Source organism: Taurulus bubalis (assembly GCF_910589615.1).
Source record: "Taurulus bubalis genome assembly, chromosome: 7".
NCBI lineage: Eukaryota > Metazoa > Chordata > Actinopteri > Perciformes > Cottidae > Taurulus > Taurulus bubalis.
The window spans coordinates 15,134,024-15,147,915 of record NC_136595.1 but is presented as its reverse complement, the minus strand read 5'-3'; the positions used below and the strand labels follow the sequence as shown (position 1 = coordinate 15,147,915).

Sequence of the window (13,892 nt, the reverse complement as noted above, 5' to 3'; positions counted from 1 at the left end):
GATGCTGTTGTGCAGCTTAATACTTAGCGTTGAACAAGCTTAATCTTGTATTAGTGAGCATGCGGTAAGGCAAGGTGCCCTCCAGCGTACAAATATCATCATGAGGAGCTGAAACAGTATGCTTCATGACTCATGTGAAACAGTGTAATGTTTACTTGCAACTTCATTTGATGTAATTAATCAAACAATCCTTACTGCCAAAATCTAATCTTAAATAACTGTGAAATTTGAATATCTGACAAGTTCTAGTACCGAGTGTGTGTTAACATAAAATCTGTGTGAAGCTCACAATTTAATCTGCAGGTATGAAAAAAGCCATTTAAACAAGGCACATACACAAAAAAAATGGGCATGCCAGTACCAGAATCAAATACCGACACTGGTCCGGACTGATTAAACAATATCTAAATTTGTTCTTATGCAGTATGGGCACGCAGAAGAGCACAGATGAGTCCATCTTGCTAAGCTTGAATAACAAAAGCTGTCAGACCGGTTTCCCCAATAACCACTTGCTGCCAGCTACATCGCTAACAACGCGCTCAGTATAGCAAAATAATGCAATGGGCTGTGAAGATGTTTCTTCAGAGCAGTTAAATACAAAACAAAAACAAAAATAATCAAGTGAAACGGTTAAGTAAATGCCAAGACATGACTGCAGTTATTCAAGTTCAATGCAAGATTATGCTCCTCCAATGAATCGCCACCTTAACGTGGTGGAGGAGTTTGAGTGGCTCAGTGATCCTGGGAGCTATGTTGTCCGGGGCGTCAGCCCCTGGTAGGGTCTCCCAAGGCAAACAGGTCTCGGGGGAGAGCCCAGACTAAGAGCGATTCAAAAAACCCTGATGAATTGCAGCCCACGGACTAAAGTTACCTCGCCCGGACAAGGGAAACCGGGGCACCCTCCCGGAGCCAGACCCAGGAGGGGAGCTCGTCGGCGAGCGTCTGGTGGCCGGGCTTTCGCCCATGGGGCCCGGTCGGGCTCAGCCCGAAGAAACAACATGGAGCAGCAGTCACCCCGTGGACCCACCACCCGCGGGGAGAATTATCGGGGTCGGGTGCAATGCAGACCGGGCGGCAGGCCAGGCAGGAGACCTGGGCGGGCCGATCGCCGGCAGCATAGACTAGCTCTAGGGACGTGGAACGTCACCTCGCTAGCGGGGAAAGAGCCGGAGCTGGTGCAGGAGGTGGAGCGGTACCAGCTAGATTTAGTTGGGCTCACCTCCACGCACAGCATGGGCTCTGGAACCAAGCTCCTGGAGAAGGGTTGGACTTTGTCCTTTTCTGGAGTTGCCCAGGGTGAGAGGCGCCGGGCGGGAGTGGGGATACTCACGAGCCCCCGGCTGAGCGCTGCTATGTTGGAGTTTTCCCCGGAGAACGAGAGGGTCGCCTCCCTGCGCCTACGGGTTGCAGGGAGTAAAGCTCTGACTGTTGTTTGTGCTTATGCACCGAACAGCAGTTCGGAGTATCCGGCCTTCTTGGAGTCGGTGGGAGGGGTCCTGGAAAGGGCGCCGCCTGCCGACTCCATAGTTCTCCTGGGAGACTTCAACGCTCACGTGGGCAATGACAGAGAAACCTGGCGGGGCGTGATTGGGAGGAACGGCTTGCCCGATCTGAACCCGAATGGTGTTTTGTTGTTGGACTTCTGTGCTAGCCACAGTTTGTCCATAACAAACACCATGTTCGAGCATAAGGTGGCTCATAAGTGTACCTGGTACCAGAACACCTTAGGCCGGAGATCAATGATCGACTTTGTAGTCGTATCATCTGATCTGCGGCCGTATGTCTTGGACACTCGGGTGAAGAGAGGAGCAGAGCTGTCAACTGATCACCACCTGGTGGTGAGTTGGATCAGATGGCGGGGGAGTCGGCTAGAAAGACCTGGCAAGCCCAAACGTGTAGTGAGGGTGAACTGGGAACGTCTGGCGGAGGACCCTGTCCGGGAGGTCTTCAACTCCCACCTCCGGAAGAACTTCTCACAAATCCCGAGGGAGGCTGGGGACATGGAACCCGAGTGGACCATGTTCAAAGCCTCTATTGTGGACGCGGCTGCTCGGAGCTGTGGCCAGAAGGTCATCGGTGCCTGTCGTGGCGGCAACCCGAGAACCCGGTGGTGGACACCGGGGGTGAGGGAAGCCGTCAAACTGAAGAAGGAGGCCTTTCGGGCCTGGCTGGCCCAGGGGTCTCCTGAAGCAGCTGACGGGTACCGGCAGGCCAGAAGGGCTGCAGCTGCGATGGTCGCGGATGCTAAAACTCGGGCATGGGAGGAGTTCGGGGAGGCCATGGAGAAGGACTTTCGGTTGGCCTCAAGGAAGTTCTGGCAAACCATCCGACGGCTCAGGAAGGGAAAGCAGGGCCTACCCCAGGCTGTTCTCAGCAGGGGGGGGGAACTGCTGACCCGGACTGGGGACATCGTCGGGCGGTGGAAAGAGCACTTTGAGGAACTCCTAAACCCGGCTAACATGTCCCCCGGAGAGGGGGCAGCGCCGGAAGACTTTGGGGTGGTTTCTCCCATATCCCTGGCAGAGGTCGCTAAGGTAGTCAAAAAGCTCCTTGGTGGCAAGGCGCCAGGGGTGGATGAGATCCGCCCTGAGATGCTGAAAGCGCTGGACATTGTTGGGCTGTCTTGGTTGACACGCCTTTTCAGTGTCGCATGGGGGTCGGGAACAGTGCCCATGGACTGGCAGACCGGGGTGGTGGTTCCCATCTACAAGAAGGGGGACCGGAGAGTGTGCTCAAACTATCGTGGCATCACACTGCTCAGCCTCCCGGGAAAAGCTTATGCCAGGGTGCTGGAAGGGAGGCTCCGACCGCTTGTCGAACCTCAGATTCAAGACGAGCAGTGCGGATTCCGTCCCGGTCGTGGAACAGTGGACCAGCTCTTTACCCTTGCAAGACTACTGGAGGGGTCCTGGGAGTTTGCCCAACCAGTCTACATGTGCTTTGTGGACTTGGAGAAGGCTTTCGACCGGGTCCCTCGGGGGTTTTTGTGGGGGGTGCTGCGGGAGTATGGGGTGCCGGACCCGTTGGCACGGGCTATCCGGTCTTTGTACGCCTGCAGTAGGAGCTGTGTTCGTATCCTCGGTAGTAAGTCAGACACGTTCCCGGTGGGTGTTGGCCTCCGCCAGGGCTGCCCTTTATCACCGGTCCTGTTCGTGACTTTCATGGACAGGATATCTAGGCGCAGCCAGGGGGCGGAGAGGATCCGGTTCGGGAGTCTCGGGATCGCCTCTCTGCTGTTCGCGGATGATGTGGTCCTGTTTGCCTCCTCGGATTGTGACCTCCAGCATTCACTGGGGCGTTTTGCAGCCGAGTGTGAAGCGGCAGGGATGAGAGTTAGCGCCTCCAAATCTGAGGCCATGGTGCTCTGCCGGAAACCGGTGGATTGCTCCCTCCAGGTGGGGACAAACTGCCTACCCCAAGCGAAGGAGTTCAAGTATCTCGGGGTCTTGTTCACGAGTGAGGGTAAGGTGGAGCGGGAGATCGACAGACGGATCGGTGCGGCTGCAGCAATAAAACAGGCGCTGTACCGGTCCGTCCTGGTGAAGAGGGAGCTGAGCCGGAAGGCGAAGCTCTCCATTTACTGGTCGGTCTATGTTCCAACCCTCACCTATGGTCACGAACTCTGGGTCGTGACCGAAAGAACGAGATCTCGAATACAAGCGGCCGAAATGAGCTTCCTCCGCAGGGTGGCCGGGCTCACCCTTAGAGATAGGGTAAGGAGCTCGGACATCAGGAGGGAGCTTGGAGTCGAGTCGCTGCTCCTTCGTGTCGAAAGGAGTCAGCTGAGGTGGTTCGGGCATCTAGTCAGGATGCCTCCTGGACGCCTCCCATTAGAGGTTTTCCAGGCACGTCCAACTGGTAGGAGACCCCGGGGAAGACCGAGGACACGCTGGAGGGATTATATCTCCCGGCTGGCCTTGGAACGCCTCGGGATCCCCCAGAATGAGCTGGAAAGTGTTGCGGGTGAGAGGGAAGCCTGGGTCGGCCTGCTGAACCTGCTGCCACCGCGACCCGACCCCGGATAAGCGGCTGATAATGGATGGATGGATGGATGCAAGATTATGCAACAGCTTGCCAAAGATGAAAAGTATATGAGCTCCCTGAACAATGCTCCGGGGTACTTTATCTTTTATGTGCACTTGCATCAATGTGTCTGGCCAATGTGCAGTGTGTTGCTATATGACATTGTAGCCGAAGTGGCGCCAACGCCAACACTAACTCATGTTGGGGCTTGCTGTGTTTAAAACCCTTGTGTTGTCTTGGGGTCAAAATGATCCATCAACACACATACACTCGTGCACGGGTCAAAATGACAACACAAGGGTTTTAAAGGAGACCAAGGATTGCAGTAGATCTTACCAGTGTGGAGCGACAGCGGGGAGAGCGGCCGGGACAGTGTGGGTGATGGCGTCCCGACGCCGAGACTCTTCCTGTTACTGCTGCGACAGCTGGAGCACAAACAGGAAAAAAGAGAGACGTCAACACTGACTGAACAGCCTCATCACACATCACTCATCTGCATATCTCATCACAACTTGGATAAAAATGTCTTAGTGGTAGTTGTCATGCCCCGTGAGCCAGTTTAATCTGTTCGAACACCACAGTGGAATTTCAACCATTAGGTGAAAAAAAAACTATTAGAAAATACGTTTGAGATTGCCCCCCAGGTTCATTTAAAACCGCATCCCATTGGACACATGGGTAAACCAAGCTATGCAGGTTCATGAACAAGTTTCTGGCTGGCTATTTTGCCATTTGAGTTGCAGTGTTTCTGTTAAATTATAATCTGCACTAATCCTTCAGCACAACAACAAAACCCTATTTTTCCATCATAACCTTTCACGGAGTTCTACTCAAATTTATAATTTTCTTACCTCCAAGTTGATATTAACAAACCAAAACTTTGAGCACTGTGTCAATGCTAAGATGTTAACTTTGAGGGTATTTTATACTTATTTTTTTAAATCATCAGTTAAACTAAACTTTAAGACAATCTAGAAAGAAAATAACCTGGTGTGTTCCTTTAAGGAGAGTGTAATCATTTTTGGTTTATCCACCTATAATTACACGGTTGACTCATACAATTGTTCAGCTTGTATTTATATCTAAGTGCGTGTTTGTGTGCTTATTGAGGACACAGAAGACATTGTATGACAGAGGGCAGATTAAGAAGACACGTAGGTCTGTCATCCCCTGAAATGGAACTGAATTAGCCTGAACAACAAGAAAAACACATCCGCGTTTGTGTGCCAACCAGCTTGCTATAAACTGGGAGTGGTGGAAATAGGTGTGGATGTCCAGTTGTCCGAGCACTACACTTTTCCATCGTCATACTAATATTCCTATAAAACACTTTCTCGTTTAGAAATTCCTTAAATTTATATTTTAGTTTGTTAGAAGCCTAATTTTGTTGAGGACTACTTATCGTTTGAAGAAGGGCATTTCCCCCAACATGATAGATGTTGCTTTTAACCAGAGGAGACTGGAGAGAGCCATGATATGCTTAACAAAGAAAGGCAAAAGATCATATTTGTTTTATTTCAGTTTAATTATTAAACAGGATTATCATGCACTGCTGATCAAATGTGGCATGAGACAGGTCTTCAAAAGACAGCAAACTGGTTTACCTTCATATGAACACACCAGGTAAACAAGGGTGTGAATGGTGATTAACTACAGTTCTGGCAGTGCCAGATTAGCAGTCACAATACACAGCATTTTAGACAGATATGCAACTATCAATAACTTTTTTTGACTTGCTCAATCAAATCTCCTTTTGTTTTTATTCATTGATTTTGTTTGCTCAATAAAATGTAAAAAAAAAAAAATGATAAAAAGAGCAAAACTACCAATTACAACAATCACAGAGCTGATATCAAGAAATGTCTAATTGTAGCTGCCCAACAGCTATTCAGCAAATCATGCCAGGTGAGAATCTGTAGCATTTTTCTAAATGTTTGCTTCAAACTGCTAATCGATTACTAAAATAATTAGATTTTTTCCCAGCTCTATTCAAGTAATGGTATTGAATGGTTAGTGGTGTGCAGTTAGTGCTATGCTTCATAACATCAGCTTGCTACTCTTCTTCTTCTTGACATAAGAAAAATGGCAGTGCACTTGGCCGGCGACAGACCCCATAACAGTGGGACAGTTTTGCACTGGTAGTCAAATGTGTCCCATAAATCATCACATTCAGCTATGGTCAAGTTCGTCAAGCTCATTCATCCCAGTTATCAACCGCAAGCAGAAGAAGGTTTCTGAAAATCCTTTGAAGACTTGCGATTTCTGCAGTTACCCAAAAAAAAACATGCACTGTATGGTCTCGTACAGATGGGCTTATGATACTTAGCAAGAAGAACCGAGATTTCTTTGTCTCTGCCCACTGAGGTTTAACTCCACTGAGGACATTATTTCCGCCTTCAGAGCAGCTCTGTCTTGAGAGATGTTTATGTAACTAAACCTCTAGTCTGCAGGCAAATGCATGACACACCAGCGTGGCCATGTCAGCTGAAGATGGAAAACTGACGAGAGCCAAAATACAAAGAGAAAACCTCCTGTCAACAGACTCCAGGCTGGAGGGAGTGTGCACCGACAGCAGCTGCAGGACCAACTTGAGCTACAGATGTCCGTGTGCGCGCGTGTGTGTGTGTGTGTGTGTGTGTGTGTGTGTTAAAGGGCGGGAGGAAGTGTTAAATAATCCTCTGGTCCTGAAAAGAGGGGGTAAATGTTGACCAATTCAAACAACCAACGGAGCAGGTTTTACTGTGACAACGGTTCTCAATAGAGTTAAAATTGTGTATCATTTATGTCTCGCTTATGTCATCTAAGCAAAAATGCAGTTTTGGATGGCTTGTTTGACAAAACAAGACATTTCAAGATCTCCAACTCAGAATAATTGGTTGCAGAAAAAGAAATATCATACATTTGCAATCTCCAGGTTCAAAACATGTGAGGATGTACTAGTTTTGTCAGATTTATATGAATTAATAATAAATGTGTTTGGGGTATCGAACAAAACTAGCTATCTGAACGCATTGCCTTGAGCTCTGCAAGAATGTAATTTCTGACATTTTATTATTACTATTACCCAAAGAGATGATAGATAAATCAATAATAGCCTGCCCTTGTCCAAAATCAACGAAGAAGGTCATCTGCGTTACGTCCATGTTCAGTGAATTAATCAGTGTGGTGGCCTCTCTCTGGCAATGAACAGCTCCTGGTTTCATCTCCATTCATCGAACAGTAAACATGACAAACATTTAACTGAGCCCTGCAGCCAGTAACCACTCACACAGATACTAACCACCAATAGAAACAGAAAGGTGACAATATGGACTTTACTTCATATAAAAAGACCCCTTTGTGTCTTTATACAACTTCCCCTGGTGTGATGCAGTAAATCCATCCACACAGTTGTTGGCTTAATCCAAAAGGACTTTATAGACCTGCTGTAATGAAAACTACATCCAATTCCAACAAAGAAAATCAGATGCTATGTCTGGTCACCTTTGAGAATATTCAGTTTAGAGCAAAAACGAGGCGCACAGCCAACTGCACGCGATCCTCTCAGTGAAGTTATTTCCCGGACAAAAGCTGCGAATCAACGCCAACTCCTGATGAACCAACAGGATTAACAGGGACGAGAGCGGAGCTAACGTTAGCTTCTGTTGGGGCTGTTTTAACATCACGTCCCCATGAAAGCATTCACCTTTAAAAGCTCGGGTGGACCCGCTGATACAATAATACACGACAGCATTTTAACACAACACAAAGCCGAAATAACCCGTTAAACTAGCTTGTGTTTAACCTCCGCATCCCAACACTCTTGGTACCTTTTTGAGCGCTTCAGCAGAGCTCCGTGAACAAAATGGGACTTGTTCTGGTTTGGCACCGCCGACCAGTGACTCGGATCCGACATGCTGGAGGGGGTTTCTTGCATTTAAAACCCAGTTTCACAGTGAACGTTGGTTTAAGACAACCGAAGCTAGGGTTTGTGTGAAACCCGCTGCCGTGCTGCTGCTCCGCTCCCCACCATCGTCCTCTATCCTCGGCGGTTCCTATTGTATTCAGCCTGCCTCGTGGAGCTGCAGTTACATCCAACGGTCGGCTTCTCGGTTCTGTCCCCGACACATCGCCTCCTCGACGCAGGTTTGTTTTGTGTTGTACCATTCACACGGACACACACAGCAGCAGCACACTTAAGTTTGGCCAAAGCACGCACTGCTGGTTGCGCGTGTTTCTGTACGAGCAAGCTGGAGCTAGATGCTGCGTTCAAGTGCCGCTCGTTCCTCAGCGTGCTGCGAAAGTTAAGGACTGCAACTAACCATTATTTATCAAACAAATGGCTCGTCACAATTTACGGTGTTAAAGTGACACACAATACACTTGATTAGACCAGTCTAGTTCAAATGGGCTGTTACTTGTTTTTCACACATTACCAATAGATGTTTTACTACATTTAGCTTAACTGTTTGGTTTGAGAAGGTTTTAAGATGAATTTACACATTCAGAAAATGTTACATTATGGCGAAAGCAATCTTCACGTACAGTAGGCTATGGCGTTAGGTCAGGGCATTTCTAGGGTAGCCTAGCATACAAGTCGTGATGTAATGTTTGGTTGTGCAGAGCAATTTGTCTAAAAAAATAAGAGACAGAACCATTGCTATAGAAACACTCTTTACGTGTACGTATTTGGTCACTCGTACGTTCATACTCGGGTGTCAATTTTCTACAGAACCTGAAAGCAGCTTAAGATGTTGTTGGGTTATACCATTAGGAGTCTGTCAGAGGGATGATCCTGGCCAAACTTATAAACAGTGGTACATTCCAATGCACATGGTACCTCTGGTGGTCATGAAGCCTATTTATACCCAGTGTGTCAGTACTTACATTTCATTCTAAATCAGAACAAACAACATCATGCCGTGTACATACTGTTAGTGGAATGCTGTATCTGCAGAAGTATATAAAATCAAAAGATGTTTGCTGTTATTTATTGGACTGAAACTCCAATTATACAAATGGTTGGTTAGTCTGCAAACATTTGATAAAGGTCAATACCTATACCTTGCATATTTGTGGAGTTCACTAGCTTTCCTTTTGTAAACATTACACGATTATTCATTGATTTTGTCAGCATTACTCTCAGATCCTTTTTGTCAATTCCCTCACTCCCCCATTCTGCAACTGTTCCAGTGTCTCTCCAAGACTATTTGAGCAGTATAAATCCATCAACTAGACCCCTGTTTATAAGAAATAACAATATTTTTAAAAAAGCTCTAGGTCTATCTGTTCTTGTGCAGGCTGTGCCATCAACTAGTCCCTGATATCTGGTTGGAACAGACAGTCCAGCTTTTCTTTTGACCAGGCCTTGACTTTTGAGGTGTATTTTAAGTGTTTGGTTCACTCTCATGTTGCAAACATACAGCTCCTTATCTTTTACTTAGTTAATTTCTCACTTTGATCACTGAAAGTCCCTCTTGTAGTTTACTTGAATGGCTCCCCATCAAATTTAGAATTCAGTTAAACATTCTCCTCACATCTGCATGGTCAGGTACGTCATGGTAACTACAGCTGTACATCCGCAGTAAGCCACTGAAGTTATTAGATCATAGCTCATTAATTACATTACTTTAAGCCTAAAGGTGATAGTATTACTGGCTGCGGAACTGTGGACATCTTTAAAACTTTTACATTTTGCTTTAAAGCATTTCATGCCTTTTTTTATTTTAAACAACTGCTACATTAAGTTGCCATAACATTAAAATACCAAAAGTGTATTATATACTTCACTCTCCAGATACACAAATACCAGTTGTGTCATCTCTGTACTGATGAAAGAGGTTTTGTATCAGGATAAAAGGTTGATGCCGGTATACAATTTACTTGCATGGAAATATAGAATCTAATGCAAAAGAATAAACATGAGGTCTCCAATGCAAAATGCTGTGAAGAATGATGCCAAGAAATGTGCAATCAGAATACTTAAGACTTTGTAAAAACAGGGTTTAGTGAAGGAATTCATGTTTATCTCATTCGATTTGTGGTTTTCCACTAAATATTTGTTGATATTTCATCCAAGAAAATGTGATTCATTACTGTACAGTGTGTGGTGTGACACCCCAGCACTGCTCACACATCCAGAAACATGCTGGATGCAGCCGCCTCTGTTTGCAGTGTTGCCTTCCTCCACAGCACCCAGCAGCGTTGCCAAGCAACCCACATAGACTTAGAGACAACTAATAAATAATGGGTCTTCACCGGTGAAACAGAGACACCTTTAAATAGCAAAGAACAACTCAGATTTATTGCATATTTCCTTTATCTCCAGATTAATTCCATTTACGTTCCACAATATTTATGAAGTGATTCTGTTTTATCTTTAATTAGAAAACCACTGAGCGAAAACCACTGAGATAAGCTTTTAATTTTAATGTTGTTGTTGTTGTTGTTGTTGTTGTTGTTGTTGTTAAAATGTCAATGAAGTTAACACTACAATCAAACCACATGGTCCATTTAGTAGCTGTTCTGGAGCTTTTGATCAGAGCACACTGTGTTCCTCAGCAGATGGAGTTTGACACAGCTGTCATATGTTCAAATTACAAGATCTTGTGACAGGGTTGAAAGCACAAAGATCAATAATTAATTTTCAATCTTTTTATTTTGATCAAATAACCAGATAATAATACACAACTATTATTTTGAAGCAACAGCCATAATTTATGGGACCAAAATTAATGTCCTACATTTCTTTTGACAGTGCAAATAATGTCAGGATTAAGCCAAAAAGCTATCTCTGTCTATACAAAATGCAGCTGCTCGGCTTTTAACTACAATACTGGAATATCATATCTGGCCTTTTTTCATTAGTTAACATTCAGTTTAAGAATAGATTTTAAGATTTGACTTCATGGTTCAGCCCATGACTTGTCAACCAGTGCAAAGGTGTGGCACATGTATGTGTTTAGGCTTTACCTACACATCAATCCTTGTTATGTGGATCAATTCATTGTTGCTTTTATAGTGAACTGACTTGTTGAGGAAAGAAAAAGAAAGAAAGAAAAGTCACTTAACATGTTGAGTCCATAGAAACAGTCTGCGTGTGACCTGTTTGCTTACCTCCAGGGATGAAGGGTTTGTAAGGGGCTGCAGGGACTGCAGGGGCTGCATGGGCTCAGAAGAGTGGGGCTCTGGCATGTAGGTGACAAACTGTAAGGCAAGACATGTTTGCATGGATTAGTGCGCTGACTCAGAACCTCAGCACACCGGCGTCTGTCAGCAGCAGAGCTTCGGTCCAGGGTCAGAGGTCGTTGCCTGCCTCTCGTTGGCAGACACCAGGAGCCAATGGTGACAGACACTCATCGGCTGTGTGCAGGCTGATGCTGCTGCCTGTCTGTTAGCATGCTTTGTTACAGGCTGGTTGGTTGCAACACTGGGTGCATCTGATTTGTCGGCTTCTAACCTCTCCTGACCTTTTACACTACAGGAAGTTGGCAGCTGAGTGTCAACAAACCAGAAAGGAAATCTCACATGTGTACCGAACATCTAATGCAACCTTTAACAGTGTTTGGGAGTGTCTGACATTTGGCAACCCACTATATGTTATGATGTTAGGGCTGGACTTCAGCTCCCAGAGAACAATACGCTTAGGGTGAGCCCTGCACAAAATATGTATTGAATACCATTTCACATCTTAATGCTCTATCTCTGCATCACAATATGCAAGCTCAGCCATCCTAGTCTATAGCTTCCTGATGCTGACCCAGCACAGAAGCTATTTTCTATTGATTTTCCTGCTCAGATGTAAGCTCTGCCTTGTGGGCTCCACAGTGCTGCTATTGTCTCAGTGCTGCAGAGGCTTCTCGGTGCTAAACACAGCACCACCAAAAGCACTAATGAATGTGTTGTCATAGTAATGCAGGGAGGATGGTAGGAAAAACAACTCCTTGCCAAAAGACTCCTTACTCTGTAGTGTCGGCTCATAATTAGACAACACATGCAACTCATTATGTTGTAGCTCTCCCTCAGACCCTTAAACCAAAGCTCTGCATTTCTGATTTGCAAAGATGTTCAAGTTCTACAGGTAGATTTTGAAATGAAGTGCAGTTTACTGCCAAAATACCAAACTAAAAATAAAATAAAAGTAAAATACTTAAATTGTAAATAAAAATCCCAGAACAAGGATGCTGGTTTAAGACATCTTTACAAAGCATGTACATCTTGAAAAAAGTTGATTGTGTCCCTGAATACTTGCAAAGCACAATTTTCAGTAGTAATAGTCTGATCACAATTCAACAGTTGTATGCCATGCTTATCGTTTTTTGCACCGCTGGTGGTGAAACAGCCCATCCTAAAACCTACATCAGTGATCCATTTCAAGCAGATCTGCGTCTGGACTAATGCGACCATCAACAGCCACCAATAAAAACCCTGAGGAGCTCCTCCCTGCTTCTAGCTTTTATCTCTGCGCGGGAGCAGCTATAAGAGCCTAAAATGAAATTGAAACAATAACAGCACTTGCTTAGCTGAGATCATCCACGGAGGAGGAAGATGGATGGATCAGAGAATGGGGATGTGAGGGAGCTCCTACGCCTTTTGGATCAGCATCTAGTGGGCAGCAGGTACCCCCCCTCCTTTCCCACAAAAAAAGGGCTACATTCAAGCTGGAGGAAGCGTGGGCGGACATAAGACTGCAGCCATGTCCTTTGATGGAGATAGGATTCACAGATTGCCAATTATATGGAAATAAAATATCTGTTCTCCTAAAGACCGAGAGCCATTTGTCTATCTTGGTGCTGTGAGGGGGAGCATGTGATTCATGCAGGAATCATGGACTTCATGTGAAGTAAAAAGAACACAAAACATCACAAATACAGAACATACACTGAGGCACGAGCTTTACCACAGACACTAATACAAACATTTGGAAGGACAAAAGTAAAAGATCTGTCAATCTGAACAGTGTTCCCACTGATATTTGAACTAAAACGTCATACAAAATAACTCCACCTCCTCATCTTCACAAGTTCTCATTTGTGTCAGTGGTTCAGTTTTAGAAGTTAAAACATGAATTGTGCCAACAGGTTCACTTCACAGCTGGAAAGCTGGATTTCTATACATCCAGTGGGTTAAATTATTTAAAAAAGAAACAGACAGGCAGGGAAACTGATTTAACTGCAGGGAGTTATATCAGGAGAATACCAAGAATACATTCCTGCTTTCAAAAAAACTAAATACAAACGTAAACTGAGAGTTGTTTACAATATAGTGAAGCCTCAACAAAATGTCATCGCCCTAGCATATACTGGTTGTTATGGTAGCAGAGCTTTAGTGGTGGCTCTGTGCGACGGCTTGAAACTGCAGCCACTTTGTTGACACTTCAATACATTAAGACGACATGGCCCCATACATACATACAATTATCATAATTGTTATTTCCCTCTAATTATAACTTTACATAAACAACAGTTTCAAATGAAAGCTTGTGGTTTGACACCTGCACCAGAAGATGAAAGTAAAAAAGCAGAACTTACTCCAGGGTCAGGGAAGGGATCTTCAGTTTATCTCGCCTCGACTTCATTCTTGCGGATCACCAAGCGGGGGCTTTACTTCACCAAGCGGCAGCGATCGGTCTCACGGCCGGCTTCCAGCCACTCATCGCTGCGGTGGGCGACTAAAAATAAACCATTAAGCAGAGTATCGTTTACCAGCGTCTTCAGCGGATTCCCGGAGAGATCTTCTGTGGGAATAGATACAATAAAATGCAGTTACGTAAAAAAAGAAAAGAAAAAGAAAAGCAACGCACCCAGGGAGTTTTCCGCGTATCGCCTCTCTTCTGTCTCCGAGGCGCACCAGAGATTGACTGCCACAAAACCGAGGGAGCAGCGGGTCAC

The 13,892-nt window shown here is 45.4% G+C and overlaps 1 protein-coding gene across 1 annotated transcript in view; it reads right to left on the bottom strand.

Moving 5' to 3' along the window:
* The window catches only part of mast3b (microtubule associated serine/threonine kinase 3b), a gene marked incomplete at its 5' end in the record, with an annotated part of 32,511 nt that extends 18,932 nt beyond the window's left edge, over window positions 1-13,579 (bottom strand). Inside the window, 3 exons of the mRNA XM_079221123.1 lie at window positions 4,360-4,448; window positions 11,119-11,208; window positions 13,533-13,579. Coding sequence (XP_079077249.1) covers window positions 4,360-4,448; window positions 11,119-11,208; window positions 13,533-13,579 — 226 coding nt within the window. The remainder of the gene's footprint in view (window positions 1-4,359; window positions 4,449-11,118; window positions 11,209-13,532) is intronic.
* Between the last annotated feature and the right edge of the window lie 313 nt (window positions 13,580-13,892).